The 21,287-nt window shown below is 42.4% G+C and overlaps 1 protein-coding gene across 1 annotated transcript; it reads right to left on the bottom strand.

The window, feature by feature from the left end:
* Positions 1-13,110: 13,110 nt before the first annotated feature.
* On the bottom strand, positions 13,111-18,318 carry LOC308127880 (retinol dehydrogenase 7-like). The gene is made up of 5 exons (XM_080493272.1): positions 18,197-18,318; positions 16,318-16,638; positions 14,362-14,620; positions 14,116-14,279; positions 13,111-13,762 (listed from the first exon to the last, which is right to left on the bottom strand). Exons 2-5 carry the CDS (start codon positions 16,628-16,630, stop codon positions 13,542-13,544), a joined length of 957 nt encoding a protein of 318 aa, XP_080349398.1. The 5' UTR covers positions 16,631-16,638; positions 18,197-18,318; the 3' UTR covers positions 13,111-13,541.
* Between the last annotated feature and the right edge of the window lie 2,969 nt (positions 18,319-21,287).

Genomic DNA, 21,287 nt, shown 5'->3' with positions numbered 1-21,287 from the left:
TGATGTAAATGGGTCAGAAATGATGGTAAGACTATATAGACTTACCAAAAATTAGGAAATTTGTACAAATTTAGCCAAATTGGGATGATGATGGAGATGGGTCAGAAATGATGGTAAGGCTATAGACTTACCAAAAATGGTGAAAATATGAAAAATTGGGATGATTATGGAAATTGGTCAGACATTATGGTAAGGCTATATAGACTTACCAAAAATTATGAAATTTGTACAAATTTAGACAAATTGGGATGATGATGGAGATGGGTCAGAAATGATGGTCAGGCTATAGACTTACCAAAAATGGTGAAAATATGAAAAATTGGGATGATGATGGAAATGGGTCAGAAATGATGGTAAGGCTATAGACTTACCAAAAATGGTGAAAATATGAAAAATTGGGATGTTGATGGAAATGGGTCAGAAATGATGGTAAGACTATATAGACTAACCAAAAATTAGGAAATTTGTACAAATTTAGCCAAATTGGGATGATGATGGAGATGGGTCAGAAATGATGGTAAGGCTATAGACTTACCAAAAATGCTGAGATTGGTACTAATTTAGCCAAATTGGAATGATGATGTAAATGGGTCAGAAATGATGGTAAGGCTATAGACTTACCAAAAATTGTGAAAATATGAAAAATTGGGATGTTGATGGAAATGAGTCAGAAATTATGGTAAGTCTATAGACTTACCAAAAAATGTGAAAATATGAAAAATTGGGATGATGATGGAAATGGGTCAGAAATGATGATAAGGCTATAGACTTACCAAAGATTATCAAATTTGTACAAATTTAGCCAAATTGGGATGATGATGGAGATGGGTCAGAAATGATGGTGAGGCTATAGACTTACCAAAAATGGTGAAAATATAAAAAATTATGGTAAGTCTTACCAAAAATGATGAAAATATGAAAAATTGGGAGGATTATGGAAATTGGTCAGAAATTATGGTAAGGCTATATAGACTTACCAAAAATTTGGAAATTTGTACAAATTTAGCCAAATTGGGATGATGATGGAGATGGGTCAGAAATGATGGTAAGGCTATAGACTTACCAAAAATGCTGAGATTGGTACTAATTTAGCCAAATTAGAATGATGACGTAAATGGTTCAGAAATGATGGTAAGGCTATAGACTTACCAAAAATGCTGAGATTGGTACTAGTTTAGCCAAATTGGAATGATGATGTAAATGGGTCAGAAATGATGGTAAAGCTATAGACTTACCAAAAATGGTGAAAATATGAAAAATTGGGATGTTGATGGAAATGGGTCAGAAATGATGGTAAGGCTATAGACTTACCAAAAATGGTGAAAATATGAAAAATTGGGATGTTGATGGAAATGGGTCAGAAATGATGGTAAGTCTATAGACTTACCAAAAAATGTGAAAATATGAAAAATTGGGATGATTATGGAAATTGGTCAGAAATTATGGTAAGGCTATATAGACTTACCAAAAATTATGAAATTTGTACAAATTTAGACAAATTGGGATGATGATGGAGATGGGTCAGAAATGATGGTCAGGCTATAGACTTACCAAAAATTGGGATGATGGAAATGGGTCAGAAATTATGGTAAGACTATAGACTTATCAAAAATGCTGAGATTGGTACTAATTTAGCCAAATTGGAATGATGATGTAAATGGGTCAGAAATGATGGTAAGGCTATAGACTTACCAAAAATGGTGAAAATATGAAAAATTGGGATGATGATGGAAATGGGTCAGAAATGATGGTCAGGCTATAGACTTACCAAAAATGGTGAAAATATGAAAAATTGGGATGTTGATGGAAATGGGTCAGAAATGATGGTAAGACTATGTAGACTTACCAAAAATTAGGAAATTTGTACAAATTTAGCCAAATTGGGATGATGATGGAGATGGGTCAGAAATGATGGTAAGGCTATAGACTTACCAAAAATGGTGAAAATATGAAAAATGGGATGATGATGGAAATGGGTCAGAAATGATGGTAAGGCTATAGACTTACCAAAAATGCTGAGATTGGTACTAATTTAGCCAAATTGGAATGATGATGTAAATGGGTCAGAAATGATGGTAAGGCTATAGACTTACCAAAAATTGTGAAAATATAAAAAATTATGGTAAGTCTTACCATAAATGGTGAAAATATGAAAAATTGGGATGTTGATGGAAATGGGTCTGAAATGATGGTAAGGCTATAGACTTACCAAAAATTGTGAAAATATGAAAAATTGGGATGTTGATGGAAATGGGTCAGAAATGATGGCCAGGCTATAGACTTACCAAAAATGGTGAAAATATGAAAAATTGGGATGTTGATGGAAATGGGTCAGAAATGATGGTAAGGCTATAGACTTACCAAAAATGGTGAAAATATGAAAAATTGGGATGATGATGGAAATGGGTCAGAAATGATGGTAAGGCTATAGACTTACCAAAAATGGTGAAAATATGAAAAATTGGGATGTTGATGGAAATGGGTCAGAAATGATGGTAAGACTATATAGACTTACCAAAAATTAGGAAATTTGTACAAATTTAGCCAAATTGGGATGATGATGGAGATGGGTCAGAAATGATGGTAAGGCTATAGACTTACCAAAAATGCTGGAAAATATGAAAAATTGGGATGATGATGGAAATGGGTCAGAAATGATGTTGAGGCTATAGACTAAACAAAAATTGTGAAAATATGAAAAATGGGAGGATGATGGAAATAGGTCAGAATTGGGTCAGAAATGATGGTAAGACTATATAGACTTACCAAAAATGGTGAAATTTGTACAAATTTAGCCAAATTGGGATGATGATGGAAATGGGTCAGAAATGATGGTAAGGTTATAAAATGCTGAAACTATGAAAAATTGGGATGATGATGGAAATGGGTCAGAAATGATGGTAAGGCGATAGACTTACCAAAAATGGTGAAAATGTGAAAAATTGTGATGATGATGGAAATGGGTCAGAAATGATGTTGAGGCTATAGACTTACCAAAAAATGTGAAAATATGAAAAATTTGGATGATGATGGAAATGGGTCAGAAATGACGGTAAGGCTATAGACTTACCAAAAATGGTGAAATTTGTACAAATTTAGCCAAATTGGGATGATGATGGAGATGGGTCAGAAATGATGGTAAGGCTATAGACTTACCAAAAATGGTGAAACTATGAAAAATTGGGATGTTGATGGAAATGGGTCAGAAATGATGGTAAGGCGATAGACTTACCAAAAATTGTGAAAATATGAAAAATGGGAGGATGATGGAAATGGGTCAGAATTAGGTCAGAAATGATGGTAAGGCTATAGACCTACCAAAAATTGTGAAAATATGAAAATTGGGATGATGATGGAGATGGGTCAGAAATGATGGTAAGGCTATAGACTTACCAAAAATGCTGGAAAATATGAAAAATTGGGATGATGATGGAAATGGGTCAGAAATGATGTTGAGGCTATAGACTAAACAAAAATTGTGAAAATATGAAAAATGGGAGGATGATGGAAATAGGTCAGAATTGGGTCAGAAATGATGGTAAGGCTATAGACTTACCAAAAATGGTGAAATTTGTACAAATTTAGCCAAATTGGGATGATGATGGAAATGGGTCAGAAATGATGGTAAGGTTATAAAATGCTGAAACTATGAAAAATTGGGATGATGATGGAAATGGGTCAGAAATGATGGTAAGGCGATAGACTTACCAAAAATGGTGAAAATGTGAAAAATTGTGATGATGATGGAAATGGGTCAGAAATGATGTTGAGGCTATAGACTTACCAAAAAATGTGAAAATATGAAAAATTTGGATGATGATGGAAATGGGTCAGAAATGACGGTAAGGCTATAGACTTACCAAAAATGGTGAAATTTGTACAAATTTAGCCAAATTGGGATGATGATGGAGATGGGTCAGAAATGATGGTAAGGCTATAGACTTACCAAAAAATGTGAAAACATGAAAAATTGGGATGATGATGGAAATGGGTCAGAAATGATGGTAAGGCTATAGACTTACCAAAAATGGTGAAACTATGAAAAATTGGGATGTTGATGGAAATGGGTCAGAAATGATGGTAAGGCGATAGACTTACCAAAAATTGTGAAAATATGAAAAATGGGAGGATGATGGAAATGGGTCAGAATTAGGTCAGAAATGATGGTAAGGCTATAGACCTACCAAAAAATGTGAAAATATGAAAAATGGGATGATGATGGAAATGGGTCAGAAGTGATGGTAAGGCTATAGACTTACCAAAAATTGTGAAATTTGTACACATTTAGCCAAATTGGAATGATGATGGAAATGGGTCAGAAATGATGGTAAGGCTATAGACTTACCAAAAAATGTGAAAATATGAAAAATGGGATGATGATGAAAATGGGTCAGAAATGATGGTAAGGCTATAGACTTACCAAAAATTGTGAAAATATGAAAAATTGGCATGATGATGGAAATGGGTCAGAAATGATGGTGAGGCTATAGACTTACCAAAAATTGTGAAAATATGAAAAATGGAATGATGATGGAAATGGGTCAGAAATGATGGTGAGGCTATAGACTTACCGAAAATTGTGAAAATATGAAAAATTGGCATGATGATGGAAATGGGTCAGAAATGATGGTAAGGCTATAGACTTACCAAAAATGGTGAAAGTTGTACAAATTTAGCCAAATTGGGATGATGATGGAAATGGGTCAGAAATGATGGTAAGGTTATAAAATGCTGAAACTATGAAAAATTGGGATGATGATGGAAATGGGTCAGAAATGATGGTAAGGCTATAGACCTACCAAAAATGCTGGAAAATATGAAAAAATGGGAGGATGATGGAGATGGGTCAGAATTGGGTCAGAAATGATGGTAAGGCTATAGACCTACCAAAAATTGTGAAAATATGAAAAATTGGCATGATGATGGAAATGGGTCAGAAATGATGGTAAGGCTATAGACTTACCAAAAATGGTGAAATTTGTACAAATTTAGCCAAATTGGGATGATGATGGAGATGGGTCAGAAATGATGGTAAGGCTATAGACTTACCAAAAAATGTGAAAATATGAAAAATTGGGATGATGATGGAAATGGGTCAGAAATTATGGTAAGGCTATATAGACTTACCAAAAAATGTGAAAACATGAAAAATTGGGATGATGATGGAAATGGGTCAGAAATGACGGTAAGGCTATAGACTTACCAAAAAATGTGAAAATATGAAAAATTGGGATGATGATGGAAATGGGTCAGAAATGACGGTAAGGCTATAGACTTACCAAAAATGGTGAAATTTTTACAAATTTAGCCAAATTGGGATGATGATGGAGATGGGTCAGAAATGATGGTAAGGCTATAGACTTACCAAAAAATGTGAAAACATGAAAAATTGGGATGATGATGGAAATGGGTCAGAAATGATGGTAAGGCTATAGACTTACCAAAAATGGTGAAACTATGAAAAATTGGGATGTTGATGGAAATGGGTCAGAAATGATGGTAAGGCGATAGACTTACCAAAAATTGTGAAAATATGAAAAATGGGAGGATGATGGAAATGGGTCAGAATTAGGTCAGAAATGATGGTAAGGCTATAGACCTACCAAAAATTGTGAAAATATGAAAAATTGGCATGATGATGGAAATGGGTCAGAAATGATGGTAAGGCTATAGACTGACCAGAAAATATGAAAAATGGGATGATGATGGAAATGGGTCAGAAATGATAGTAAGGCTATAGACTTACCAAAAAATGTGAAAATATGAAAAATTGGGATGATGATGGAAATGGGTCAGAAATGGTGGTAAGGCTATAGACTTACCAAAAAATGTGAAAATATGAAAAATTGGGATGATGATGGAAATGGGTCAGAAATGATGGTAAGGCTATAGACTTACCAGAAAATGTGACCTGCAGTCCTTCGTTCCGTTTGTGCCACATGAAGATGTTGGATTAAAGGAAATCAGACTTCAGAGGAGATCAGGAATCAGCTGTAACTCCTGAACGAGGACAGAAACGACTTCATTTAGTTGTGAATGTTTTCTGTGTCTTCAGCTTCGCAGTCATTTCTTGCACGTGCTGCATAACAGTGAAGTAACGTTATTAAGATATTTGGTTTTTTAAATACAAATCTGTGGCTACTGCCGTTTTGACAACAGTTTCTTGGAGAGCGACTCCTGGTGTCCTCGTAGTGGACGTAGCGATCTCGTAGTGGGCGTAGCGATCTCGAAGTGGACGGGCTCACCAAAGCTTTTCTTTGCACAGAGTCACCCTGACAGGCTTCCAGACAAATCACTGATATTCTTCACACCAGGGAATAAATACATTCACACACCTTGGACTTGGACGGGGATCCACAGTCGGCTGTTCCAGGCCCTCGCGATCCCCCCCCTGCTGTCCTGATGACACACACCACAGGAAAATATAATGTAGATAGTGTGAGTGTCTTCGTCTCTCAGAGCTGTAGCTCAGTGGGTGAGCCCTCGTACCTGAGTGCAACACGTCGAGGGTTCAAGTCAAGAAGGGACTGGACTTTGGGCCTCGAGACTTTATAATTTTCATAGTGCAAAAAATATAAACGACAAAAGCGCCAGGAGAAGTGAGAGAAGAAGAAGACACGGTGGTGAAGTGGTTTAAGACTGTCATGCACGCTTTGGTGCTGGTGGACAGGTTGAGCCTCAAGTCTTCCTCATGGTGGTTCCTGATCACTAGAGTGCCTGAGAATGCAGATTGACGTCAATGGGGAGGGGTAGGGCAGGAGACGGTAGAACAGAACAGGAGAGGGTAGGACAAGACAGGAGAGGGTAAGATGGATGGAGACAGGGGAGGGAGATAGTAATTTTTTTTATAAACACAAATTCCAAAAGTTCTATTCGATGTGTTTCTATATCCATAGAAAGGTGTTTAAGGTTGTAACGGAGTTCAGATCGTGGACGTTATATGTCTCTTTCTGGAATTGTTTTATGAGACCATCCTGTTTAGCTCGGTGAGGAAGGACGCTGCTCCTGGTGCAGCAGGACGTGGGTTCTGTTCCACTTGAAGAACTTATGTCTCTTTATTGTTTGAGATAAGAGTGTGACTATAGAGCTGAACCCGTCCATGTGTCCCTGAGACAGACTGATGGCTCAGTGGACAGTAGTGATGTCACTAAACTTACACAACAAGCGAAGGGTTGATGGTTCGAACTTTACCATTTTCAAAGTGCAACCTGTAGAAAATAAAAGACAAAAGCGCCAGGAGAAGTGAACGAAGAAGAAGACACGGTGGTCGAGTGGTTTAAGAATGTCATCCACGCTTCGGTGCTGGTGGACAGGCAGAGGTTCGAGTCCTCCTCACGGTGGTTCCTGATCACCAGAAGACTCAGAGGGCTAGATGTGGGCGTGTGGGAAGCCAATGCGGGTGTGTGGGAAGCCAATGGGGGAGTGTGGGCAGCCAAAGGGGTACGGTAAAAGGACAGGACAGGAGAGGGTAGGATAGGAGAGGGGAGGCAAAAAAAAAAGTCAATGGAAATTTTTTTAAAAACACAAAAAAAGGGTTGTTAATAATCATATTTGCCAGCCCTTTTCCCCCTCCCTCTCTCCCTCCCTCTCTTTCCCTGTACTCCCCTACCCTACCTCACCTGGACCCACCCACCACAAACTCCTAACTCCATAATTGGCCAAAATATGAAAAATTGGGATGAAGATGGAAATGGGTCAGAAATGATGGTAAGGCCATACCCTATAGGTAGGGTTCGGGTTAGATTCAGTTCCTGGCCTGTTCAGTTCCTACATTTAGTTCCTGGTCTTCCAGACCAGGGCCAACCCAGTTCCTTCAGACCAGTAACTGAACCTAACCCTAACCCTAGCTTTAGGGACCCGGGATTACAGAAGGTGAACCTCAGTCTCCCACACCAAGGTCATTGGTCTTTGGTCATTTTTCTTCAACCACTAAGGACAAAGGCTGAAGTGTCCAGAGGGACACCTGTCTGATGTTTAGCTCAGTGAGAAGCACCGCTGTCATTGTCATAAAGTGTCAGTGGTTCAAGTTCTGGTCAGGGAGCACCCTGATTCCAAAAGTTCTATTTGATGTGTTTCTATATCCATAGATCGGTGAGACAGATGACACCATCCTGTTTAGCTCAGTGAGGAAGGACGCTGCTCTTTGATGCAGCAGGACGTGGGTTCAATTCCACTTGACGAATTTATGTCTCTTTATTGTTTGAGATAAGAGTGTGACTATCAAGCGAAGGGTTGATGGTTCGAACTTTACCATTTTCAAAGTGCAACCTGTCGAAAATAAAAGACAAAAGCGCCAGGAGAAGTGAGCAAAGAAGAAGACACGGTGGTCAAGTGGTTTAAGACTGTCCTCCACACTTCGGTCCTGGTGGACGGGCGGTGGTTCGAGTCCACCTCACGGTGGTTCTTGATCACCAGAAGACTCAGAGATGCGGGAAGCCAATGGGAGCGTTTGAGAAGCCAATGGGAGCGTGTGAGAAACCAATGGGAGCGTGTGAGAAACCAATGGGAGCGTGCGAGGAGCCAATGGGAGTGTGCGAGAAGCCAATGGGAGCGTGCGAGGAGCCAATGGGAGTGTGTGGGAGGAGCCAATGGGAGCGTGCGAGAAACCAATGGGAGTGTGTGAGGAGCCAATGGGAGCGTGCGAGGAGCCAATGGGAGTGTGTGGGAGGAGCCAATGGGTGTGGAGGGAAAAGGGGGGTAAGTAGGAGGGGGAAAAAAAAAAATGACAAAGGTGCTTTTTTTTTTTTTTTAATTTATACAATAAGGGATTTGGTTTTGCCAGCCCTTTTTCCCCTCCCTCTCTCTCTCCCTCTCTCTCTCCCTCTCTCTTCCCCAGACCCATCCACTCTGACCAACCATCCGAACCTGACCGACCATTCCAATTCCTGCTATCCAACAGCCCCCACTTAGGGAAGTGTCCTGGTACTGGAGGGATTCGAACCTCCGTCTGTCTGAGTCCTCCGAAGCGAGGAACCCAGAACAAACCGCTATGCCACAAGCACCTGGATACAGAGAACACTTCTCCTGGCGTATTTAAGTCTTCGATTTTAGTTTTGACCATCAAAATTTGGCACATCAAAGACTTGAACACCCTGCTAGCTAACACCCCACACTTGGGGAAATGTCCTGGTACTGGAGGAATCGAACCTCCGTCTGTCTGAGTCCTCCGAAGCGAGGACCCCAGAACAAACCGCTATGCCACAAGCACCTGGATACAGAGAACACTTCTCCTGGCGTATTTAAGTCTTCGATTTTAGTTTTGACCATCAAAATTTGGCACATCAAAGACTTGAACACCCTGCTAGCTAACACCCCACACTTGGGGAAATGTCCTGGTACTGGAGGAATCGAACCTCCGTCTGTCTGTCTGAGTCCTCCAAAGCAAGGAACCCAGAACAAACCACTGTGCCACAAGCACCTGGATACACAGAACACTTCTCCTGGCGTATTTAACTCTTCGATTTTAGTTTTGACCATCAAAATTTGGCACATCAAAGACTTGAACCGTGACCTCTCAAACACGAAGCGCCATCCTGACTGTGTGAGCTACACATCCTCACACACTGCTGCTCTTCAGTACAGCTTTTCATGCTTTGAGTGGAGAACAGCAAAGCAGAATATTTCTGCACCAACCTTTAATTGCAGAGGGACAGAGTGATAGTAAGGCTATCGACTTACCAAAAATGATGAAATTAGTACAAATTGGAATGATGATGGAAATGGGTCAGAAATGATGGTAAGGCTATCGCCTTACCAAAAAATGTTAAATTTGTACAAATTGGGATGATGGTGGAAATGAGTCAGAAATGCTGAAATTTGTAGGGTAGGTAAGTAGGAGGAAGCGAGAGAAGTGAGAGGAGAGGAGAGAAAAAAGAAGCCAACACTGCTTATTTCTGCACCAACCTTTAAATGCAGAGTGACAGAGTGATGGTAAGGCTATAGACTTACCAAAAATGGTGAAAATGTGTAGGATAGGTAACTAGGAGGAAGCAAGAGAAGTGAGAGGGGGGAAAAAAATAAATAAATAAAAAAAAGACAACACTGCTTTTTCCCTCCCTGCCTCTACCCTTCCCTACCTCACCTGGACCCACCCACAACTAACTCCTACCCTGACCGACCACCCCAATATCTGCTATCTAACACCCCCCAATACCACCCCTTTTCCCCCTCCCTCTCTCTCCCTACCCTAACCCACCCCACCTGGACCCATCCACCCTGCCCAAACATCCCAATCCCTGCTATCCAACACCCCCCACTTGGGGAAGTGTCTTGGTACTGGAGAATTCGAACCTCCATCTATCTGAGTCCTCCGCAGTGAGGAACCCAGACCAAACCGCTGTGCCACAAGTACCTGGATACACAGAACACTTCTCCTGGCGTATTTAAGTCTTCGGTTATAGTTTTGACCATCAAAATTTGGCGCATTGAAGACTTGAACACCCTGATATCCAACACCCCCCACTTGGGGAAGTGGCCTGGTACTGGAGGAATTGAACCTCCGTCTGTCTGAGTCCTCCACAGTGAGGAACCCAGACCAAACCGCTATGCCACAAGTACCTGGATACACAGAACACTTCTCCTGGCGTATTTAAGTCTTCGGTTATAGTTTTGACCATCAAAATTTGGCGCATTGAAGACTTGAACACCCTGATATCCAACACCCCCCACTTGGGGAAGTGGCCTGGTACTGGAGGAATTGAACCTCCGTCTGTCTGAGTCCTCCACAGTGAGGAACCCAGACCAAACCGCTACACCACAAGTACTAAACGCCATCCTGACTGTGTGAGCTACACATCCTCACACACTGCTGCTCTTCATTACAGCTTTTCATGTTTTGAGTGGAGAACAGCAAAGCAGAATATTTCTGCACCAACCTTTAAATGCAGAGGGACAGAGTGATGGTAAGGCTATAGACTTACCAAAAATCGTGAAATTTGTACAACTTGGGATGATGGTGGAAATGGGTCAGAAATGCTGAAATTTGTCGAGTAGGTAAGTAGGAGGAAGCGAGAGAAGTGAGAGAAGAGGAGAGGAGAGGAAAAAAAAAAAAGCCAACACTGCTTTTTCCCTCTGCCCTACCTCACATGGACCCATCCACCACTAACTCCTAACCTGCCTGACCATCCCTATCCCTGCTATCCAACACACCCCAATACCACCCCCTTTTCCCCTCCCTCTCTCTACCTAACCCACCCCACCTGGACCCATCCACCCTGCCCAACCATACCAATTCCTCCTATCCAACACCCAGACCCAGACCAAACCACTGCACCACAAGCAGCTGGATACACAGAACACTTCTCCTGGCGTATTTAAGTCTTCGATTTTAGTTTTGACCATCAAAATTTGGCACATCAAAGACTTGAACACCCTGCTATCTAACACCACCCACTTGGGGAAGTGTCCTGGTACTGGAGGAATTGAACCTCCATCTGTCTGAGTCCTCCACAGTGAGGAACCCAGACCAAACCACCACACCATCCTGACTGTGTGAGCTACACATCCTCACACACTGCTGCTCTTCATTACAGCTTTTCATGCTTTGAGTGGAGAACAGCAAAGCAGAATATTTCTGCAATATTTCTCCATGTCTGAAATCGTTGCACCTCGACATTTGTTTTTGCTTTATTCTCCGTTGCCACATGTATTCATCATTACATCAAAGTATTTTTCCAGATCACTTTTTCATGCGTCAAGTAGTTTATTTTTTCCCCCCATACATTTAAGTCACAGTGAAATTATGATAAATAAATAAGAATAAATAAATGTACGATTAGATACATTTATATAAGTGAATGAAAACATCATGAAACGTGGAGAGAAATATTGAAATAATAGAGGTTTAAAATCAGAATAAAAACACTTTAAAAAGGGTCAAATCTGGTCAATTTGGTTATATTTACAATTCATTACTGTCAAGTACAACAAGTACACACAATGAAGCACTTTGACCAGTTTGAGGATCTGTTTTAAATTAATTCCAGACTTTATTTGAGCCTCAGAATAACTTCTGGACAGGATGAAGGTGAAAGAGTGTTTAAGGTGCGTTTGTTTTCCTCACTGTGTCCGCAGGAGTGGGCGGGGTAGAGACCTTCTGACACATATACACACACAATCACACCCAAAACAAACGCATCTGATCCAAGAATGAAGTTAATATGAATGTTGTGGTGTTTACAGAGTGAAACCTGGAGTTTGAGGAGGTTTCTGGACGTTGGGAGTTTGTAGTTTGGTGGAGTTAAAACAGTCACATGTTTGGTTTTATAAATATATATATTTAAGGAACTATTGCAGGGTACGACTAAGATATTGTATATATGTATATATTTAAGATGTTGCTTTTTTTTTCTTTAATTATATCTGAATGTTTGGTGAATTAATGTCTCAAACACCCCCTGATGTTTTGGTTCAGCCCGTCCTGTCCTGATTGGACCAATTAGTGGGTTTGATTTAATCACCTGCAGACGCAGAGGTTACTCTCTCACGTCCTCTTCCTCTTCTGGTGACGGTTGACACTCTTCATCACGGTGAAGAGCAGAAGATTCACTACAAAGCGCAAACTGGTGACAATCTGGACAGTTGTAATTCCCATATCTGTCCACAAGACGGCGTAAAGAACAGAAGGAAGTCCATTGAGAATAAGAGTATGCCCTCTGGTGGTCAAAAGTAGTAACTACTCCCACATTGTAAACCGAGAATAAACAGATTACAATCAAACTTCCTGGATTAAATTTACAGTCAGCTTCATGGAGATGATCCAGTAAAGATTTTAGATCAACTTTCCATCAATATTTTACAGATGATGTCGTCGTCACATGACAGCTCTCAGCATTCTGTGGTTTTGTTACAAAGGGAGCTCAGTGGTTCAAGTCCTGGTCAACCGCTGACCAACTTGTATATTTACAGTGTAATAGTGTGTGCCCATGGATTGTTGTGTCGAAGCGAGTGTGACCTCTGACCCCGGAGTGTGACACAGCAAGATTTCAAGACATGGAGAGATAAGCAGGGAGAGAGCGGGGGAAGAAATAGGAAAACAATAGAGGACACAATGTGTGATGTCCAGCCCTTCCCCCAGAGGAGGTGGAGAAGGAGGGGGCTGAAAAGAGACTCTTTCGTCAACCACATTTATTCAACTTGAAGGTAAAACACTGCGGATCCCTCAACTCCAGATTAAAAACCAGGCCCTGACCATCTTTGGATTGTTAACAATTTTCACTGAGAAAACAGATCCAGCAGAAGCTGAGGCCTCCAACCGTCTGCAGCTCTCCCCCGCTTTGTGTTTCTACCCCCGCTCACACAACCAACCAACAAGTTCCCCCCTCCCCCATTACTGACCTTATCAGGACATTCAAATTGCAAACTGGGAAAAACAAACAAAACTGCTGCATTCCAAATTCTCTGTTGCCTCTCCAACACTAACTGATCCGGTCTGGAGTACGTCGTGCCCCCCCCCCCCCCCACATGCCGAGTTATCAACAAAACAAACACACTTGGATGGTTTAACGAGTCCAAACTCCACATTCAGCCGGGTTAAAGCGTCACTAATTCGACCCAGTGATGGGGATGGACTCCTTCAGCAGGATGTAGTCGGTGATGCAGGACGGCATGTACGACATCGGCAGCCAGAAGAACTTGGCGTCCCAGCCCGGAGAGTAGCGCGTGCGCGGCCGGACGGCGGCCACGGCGTGCTCCATGCAGCGGACCACCTTCATCAGGTCCCCGTCGGATATCTTGGCCACTTTGCCGGATATCATTGCCAGAGCTAGCACCAGCGAGGAGACAGGCAGAGGACATATGAGAACTGTTAGTTTCCTCAAATCTAAAAACATTCCTTCTTTACATTTGAGCGGAAAAAACTTCAACCAACACAGCTAATACCGCTTTCTACCACCAGGTGGTGTTGCGAGTGACTCAAGACGAACATCTTGTCGCTTTTGGTGACTGGATCTTCAGAGTCATCTCGAGTCACTCGCACCACCATCTGGTGGTACAAAGCGGTATTGCAAGTTATTCCAGATGAATCTGAACATCTTAAAATAGCAGAAAACTCAGAACCGTGACGGATAAAAGTGCTGCGGTGCAAAGCTGAAGGAGAGAGAAGAGGTGCCTACGAACCCTTGGGCAGGAATTCGGGTCCGTACTCGTCCTTGACCTGCTGCGGCAGTCGGTCCCACAGCATCCGGGTGCTCCTGCTCAGGATGTCCACGTTGGTCACGTTGGTTTTGAAGAAGCCCGGCTCGATGCAGAGCACCTTCACTCCGAACTGCGCCATGTTTAACCTGAGCGGGAGATTCGGTCCAGTCAGCGTTTGGGCACCAAACTTGAAAAGTAGAAAAAAATAAAATGCCAGCGAGGCGTCACCTCAGGCAGTCGTTGAAGCCCTCCACGCCGTATTTGGAGACGGTGTAGGGACCGCCGGTGGGGCTGATCCTCCCGAACACGCTGGCCACGTTCACCACCCTCCCCTTGGCCTTCTTGATGAGCGGCAGGACGCTGAGCGTGACGGCGATCACGCCGTTCAGGTTGACGTCCAGCATGCCTTTGTAGTCCTTGATGGTCAGCCAATCACACGGCGCAGAGGGAACGGACACGCCGGCGTTGTTCACCACGGCCCAGAGACCTGAGGAGGGGGAGGGGCAAGTCATCGCGTGACTCAAATAAATTCCTTCTTAATCAGATGAGCGAGCCAGCGCATGCTGGATTATGTGCGGGGGAAACATCAGCCTCTGTGTGGTAAGAGTCAGCGGTGAGATCAGGCCTCACCTCATCCTGAAGTTCTACCTGCTGGAGCTCGAATAAATACAAACCTGTTAAAACACGGCTAAAGTCACGAGGCTAAAGTCACGAGGCTAAAGTCACGAGGCTAAAGTCACGAGGCCAAAAGTAGTGAAGGTAGAGTTCTACTAAGGAACGTCATTTCTAAACAAAACTAAGTCAAGCAGCTGAAAGTGTTCAAAGTATCTCAGAAGTGGTTCCTGATCCAGTTTAAAAATGGATAAACGGCTGGAACCACTGCTTTATCATAATCTGGATTAGAGGAGGAAGATGCTCTATAACCTGATGTTAGAGGAGGACAATGCTCGATAATCTGATGTTAGAGGAGGAAGATGCTCTATAACCTGATGTTAGAGGAGGACGATGCTCGATAATCCGATGTTAGAGGAAGATGCTCTATAACCTGATGTTAGAGGAGGACGGTGCTCTATAACCTGATGTTAGAGGAAGATGCTCTATAACCTGATGTTAGAGGAGGACGGTGCTCTATAACCTGATGTTAGAGGAGGAAGATGCTCTATAATCTGATGTTGGAGGAGGAAGATGCTCTATAATCTGATGTTAGAGGAGGAAGATGCTCGATAACGTGATGTTAGAGGAAGATGCTCTATAACCTGATGTTAGAGGAGGACGGTGCTCTATAACCTGATGTTAGAGGAGGAAGATGCTCTATAATCTGATGTTAGAGGAGGACAATGCTCGATAATCTGCTGTTAGAGGAGGAAGATGCTCTATAACCTGATGTTAGAGGAGGGAGATGCTCGATAATCTGATGTTAGAGGAGGAAGATGCTCTATAACCTGATGTTAGAGGAGGAAGATGCTCTATAATCTGATGTTAGAGGAGGACGATGCTCGATAATCTGATGTTATTGGAGGACGATGCTCGATAATCTGCTGTTAGAGGAGGAAGATGCTCTATAACCTGATGTTAGAGGAGGGAGATGCTCGATAATCTGATGTTAGAGGAGGAAGATGCTCTATAACCTGATGTTAGAGGAGGAAGATGCTAGATAATCTGATGTTAGAGGAGGACGATGCTCAGTAATCTGATGTTAGAGGAGGGAGATGCTAGATAATCTGATGTTAGAGGAGGACGATGCTCAGTAATCTGATGTTAGAGGAGGGAGATGCTCGATAATCTGATGTTAGAGGAGGAAGATGCTCTATAACCTGATGTTAGAGGAGGAAGATGCTAGATAATCTGATGTTAGAGGAGGACGATGCTCAGTAATCTGATGTTAGAGGAGGGAGATGCTAGATAATCTGATGTTAGAGGAGGACGATGCTCAGTAATCTGATGTTAGAGGAGGGAGATGCTCGATAATCTGATGTTAGAGGAGGAAGATGCTCTATAACCTGATGTTAGAGGAGGGAGATGCTCGATAATCTGATGTTAGAGGAAGAAGATGCTCGATAATCCTTGTTTGTTTCTTAGTAGTTTTATCCACTTTGACGACAATAACCTCTGTCCGTTCTTCCGAGTCGACACATCTCAGAGCGACAGCAGCTCCCTGCACCCAGAATAAAAAAAAAAACCAACCTCGCTCTCCCACTTTGTCCTTGATCATGGCGGCCACTCGGTCCACGCTGTCCTCGGACGCGACGTCCAGGTGAGTGGTGGTCAGGCTCCCGGAGCAGGCCTTCCTCAGCTCCTCCTCGCCCTTCTCGCTGTAGCAGCCGGCGATCACCCGGAAGCCCTCCTTGTCCAGGTGGCGAGCCAGCAGGTTGCCGAAGCCGCTGTCGCAGCCCGTGATGTAGACGTACTTGCGGTCCTTGTCGGAGACGCGGGGAAGCTCGCGGATCCAGCGGTACACATAGTACAGGACCGCCAGGCAAAGCAAGTAGACAAACATGGCTGCAACTACGCAGGGCAGAGGAACAACAACACATCTTCAGCTTGGTATTAGTGGACAAGATTCTACTTGGAAAAAAAACACATTTTATCAACAAGTCTTTAATCTCTGTTGGAAAAGCTCCCATGCAATATAAGTACAAGCAATAATATCTACGTTTGCATGTGAAAAATGAATATTCTCATGAAGATTTAAATAGATAAACATATTTCTAAGTACGTTTTCACTTAAACTATGTGATGGAGCGGCTCCATCAGCAACGGGGCAACGACACACGCACGCGCACGCACTCAGCGCCCCTGCTGTCACGCAGGCAGCGGAGATCCTCGGTCAGTAAGAGCGCAGTGGCACCCGAACGCGCGCGCACACACACGCACCCGAACGCGCGCGCACACACACACCCTGCGTAGCCCACTGCACACACCGATACACGCCACACTCATCCCCTCCGTATTGTTCATGACATCATTCATCCTTCGCTCCCCACCCGTCAGCAGTGATCCAGGGGTTGCACACCTGGACTGCCTATGTTTTACCCGTGCAAACATCCAAACATCCTCACGCGCACACAACACTGACCGGTGACGTGACGCCGCGGAGCTGGTGACCGACAAGACGCGGTGGAGTTAACCCCGGGTTTATAACAAAGCCTGAGCGCGACTTTAGGGTCATGTGATCATTTGGTGTTTTGTTTAATTACTCATTTTTGGTTATAAGGGATTATTTCGTGACTTTATTTGGAAAATGTCTTGTTCATTTTATTAGAAAAAGGAAGTGAATATTATTTGTTTTATGAAATAAGGATTGGTGAATCTAACTCCCCCCCCCCCCCCCCCCGGGAGGGGGGGCGGAGCAGGATAAAAGCAGTGGGCCAAGCTGCAGAAGGGAGTCATTCCCTGAAGTTGCACAGTGGAGCAACACGACTCACACTAGAACTTCTTTCCAAACCCACCAGCTGAATGAAGAGCTGGGATCAGGTTCGGTTTTTCCGGCACTATTGGGACAATAAAAGGAAAGTCGACTCGCCATTTGCAGTTGTTGTGGTTGTTCTTTGAACGTGGAGCGAACCCCGCCACAAACTAATAATAAAGATGTAAAAACCTCTAAAAAGTCTAACTTATCTAATAATAAAAAAGAAATAAAAAAAATGCAAAGCGGTATTTGTTTATATTTCTAACTGCGAACTTTGCTCTTGGGGTCAAATTCCTGTGCACCCTGCTGCGTGGAACAATACTGTTCTGGGGGGATTAAACAAAGAGTCCAAAGAGAAAAGTTGCTTTTCCTCCCCGAGACAGAGAAAAACAACTAATGTGGGACTAAGTGTTTGTTAAACGAAAGGCTAGAAACACACCATGTCTTCATTTAATCCCACAGAGTCACCAGACGCTTCAACAGGCGGTTTAAGTTACTTGGACGTCCTGTAACGAGTTTGGTTATTTCAGCAATCTGGCGCGTGTTGCGTTCGAAGCACGAGGAGAACCGTTCTTTTCCGTTTAAAGAGTCGGTGGTTCCGAAACGCGGCGACAGTTAATCAACTGTTAAACTATATTTACAGATAGATCTTACCCGGGGAGAGAAGAGAAGAGGCGCACAAAGCCAGTCCGCCGCTCCGTCTGCACTTCAATCATGCGCAACAGAGACCGAAGGAACAAAGTCCGACGGCCCCTGAAGGCAACACGCCAGCTTCCTCTTGATACTGCAGGAAAACAAACAGGGTCGACGTAGCCTCAGGGGGAATTGTTTGGGAGGGGGAGGGGGGGGGGCAATTATACTTAATAATCCTTCCAAATGTGTCAAAAATACTTTGAAATCCAATCCTTCAAATCAATAATGCTGAAAAAAATGTGTCGTGGACGAGTTGTCCTTGCAACCTCACACATACACACGTTATTACTTAGTTTTCTAAGTAATTCCTCACGTTACCTCTTGTTACTTTTTAAAAACATGATGCTATTTACTTTAGTTGCTTTTTCAGTTCAGACCAGTGGTGCAGGTTGTCACCAGTGCCTCGGGCTTCTTTGCAGGATAGTTGTGAGTTTCTTTGGGATGCTGTTCTTCCTCAGACAGCCTCATTCTATTGGCTCCACAGATTCCCTCACAGAAAACTCAATCCAATCAAACTGGATTTTGATAAACCGGATTTCAGTCAGCTGAATTAAAAGTCTTTTTGTCACCTTTTACTGAGTCATATCAAAGTAATGTCTGTACTTTGGAGTATTAACCGCTGCAGGTCCTGCTCTCTCCTGACCTCCATGTTGTCTCCTGTTGATCGAGAAGCTGTGGCCGTTTCTCAGTTCCACTTGGAGGTACTTTCTCTGAAGTATAAGGACTTTGGGAATTTCTTGCCAAATGCATTATGGGTAATTTGGCTCCCCAAGTCTTGATGCATCTTTGATGGAGTGAGTACTCATCTGTGTATTTCATGTGTACTCTGAATTGGGTTGGTACTTGGTCGCTGACTGTCGACGTTTCATAAGAAAACATTAACGTTTGGACAAAGTGTTAGTAACGCCTGCCTACGGGAAAGTAATGGTAATCTAATTACTATCTTTGCAAATGTAATCCCTTACTTTACTAGTTATTTGGGAAACATTTTTACAAATCATTAAACAAAATGACATTACCATAAGTCCAAAAATCCTTCCTTCCTTCCAGTTTGAAATACTCATTAACAGAGATGCTTTACTACTGGGAACAAAGTCTGAAACACATGAAGATAAATTGAATACAACTGAAGTCTACGGAGAAACACAGAGTGGAAATTTAGAAACAAACATGAAAAATAGTATTTAAAAACATACAAAACAATGAAGAACTATGGAGAGAAAAAAACAAATAAATAAATAAATTTCACAAGCTGGTGAAGAAACAAGTCTAATAAAAGGGCCGGTGAGGAAACAAGCAGCGCTGAAGTTCAGAGATGAAGACGTGATTTACCTGAGGTCATATTTTCACCACAAGATTGTTCTGGAGTCCCAACATGACAGAAAGAAACGCAGTATGGAAGATTAAAAAATATAAAATAAAAAATACAATTAAGAAATCTGAAAAAAACACCAATCAATAAAAATTCATAGATATAAAAATTTGAATCAAAAATTACAAAATAGCTTTAATAAGATATCCCTTTATTCATCTCGCATGTGGAGAAATTTGCAGTGGTACAGCAGGATAGTACAGAGAAAGAAGCACACATAGCAGGAACTAAAAAAAAGCAGATAAAAATACAATATAATAGAAACAATATGCACACGGGGCCTACAAGTGTGGACATGTACAGAATATGGGGGTGGATGTATTTTACATAGTAAATACGTTCTTATAGATTATTATAGTTATAGCACCACTTATTGCCCAGTTGGAGTGGAGTGATATTGTCCGGTGGTGGTGTGCAGTGGTCTACTGGGAGCAGGCTTGGTTGAAGAGTCTGACTGCAGCAGGGAGGAAGGACCGGCGGAGTCTCTCCTTCAGACACCGCGGGTGGAGAAGCCTGTCACTGACGGAGCTGCCCAGTGATGTGACGGTACCATGTAGGGGGTGGGAGACGGTCTCCATCAGGGATGAAAGCTTCCTCAACATCCTCCTGTCTCCCACCACCTCCACAGGGTCCAGGGGGCAGCCCAGGACAGAGCTGGCCTTCCTCGCCAGTTTGTTCAGTTTGTTCCTGTCTGCAGCCGGAGTGCTGCTGCTCCAGCTGACCACTCCATAGAAGATGGCTGATGCCACCACGGAGTCATAAAAGGTCCTCAGGAGCGCTCCCTGCACTCCAAAGGACCTGAGTCTCCATAGCAGATGGAGTCTGCTCTGGCCCTTCTTGTAGAGAGCTTGTGTGTTGTCAGACCAGTCCAGTTTATTGTTCAGGTGAACACCCAGGTACTTAGAAGAGTCCACTATCTCTTATAAGTTTTAGTATTAGAAAAACAGAAACAAATAAAACAAATAAAAAGAGAGAAGTTAAATGTAAGAAATATGAATAGAAAAAGATGCAACAACATAATAAATTATACAAAAAGTTAAAATGAAATATGAAAAACAAATGAACATAATAAAAAAGTCGAAAATTAAAAAAGCAATAAAAGAACAGAAAAGGCAAAACACACATTTTTTGAAAAATGTTCCATTTTCAAATGAAAATTTTGAAATTGAACAGAAATGTTATCAAAACACTCACAACAATCGACATTAAAATCATAAATAGGATGAGACGGAGAGGACACTTGGAACAAGGCAGCACACAGGAAACAAAGCAGAGGAACTAAGTAAAGATAAAGAGATCATGTGATGAACTTCACACACTCAACCACTAGATGGCAGCAGGACTGTGGGCAAAAGGCGGAAGGCTCTGCCTCAGCTCACAATATATCGCAGCATCAATTCACATTTGACCTTTTCTCTTTAAGACTGAGCAGTTTTTGCATTTCCCCCCTATTGAGGCCTTCAGACGTTGCAGGGTACAGGATGAGCTCCTGGACCGAGATCACGATGGAAACACCAGAAACAAACATCCCAAATATGAAGAATAAACTGACATGACATCCTGGAATGAAACAAGAACATTATTTCAATTTGTTGTGATTCCAAACGTTTGTTGTTCTCTATTTCATATGTTTCATAAAGGTTCGTAAAGATCGGAAACAACAATGGAAGCTGAGAATGA

This window comes from Lipophrys pholis (assembly GCF_963383615.2).
Source record: "Lipophrys pholis genome assembly, chromosome: 23".
Taxonomy (NCBI): Eukaryota; Metazoa; Chordata; class Actinopteri; order Blenniiformes; family Blenniidae; genus Lipophrys; species Lipophrys pholis.
The sequence above is the reverse complement of the archived record's forward strand: the minus strand, read 5'-3'. Positions and strand labels throughout refer to the sequence as shown.

Bases quoted from the DNA above. Each gene is read 5' to 3' on its own strand.
- LOC308127880 (XM_080493272.1), bottom strand. From the start codon at position 16,630: ATGTTTGTCTACTTGCTTTGCCTGGCGGTCCTGTACTATGTGTACCGC. The intron at 14,621-16,317 runs GTTGGTTTTTTT...CCCCCTCCTCAG, and splicing joins GGACAAAGTGGGAGAGCGAG to GTCTCTGGGCCGTGGTGAAC. The intron at 14,280-14,361 runs GTGACGCCTCGC...TCTCCCGCTCAG, and splicing joins GGCTTCAACGACTGCCTGAG to GTTAAACATGGCGCAGTTCG.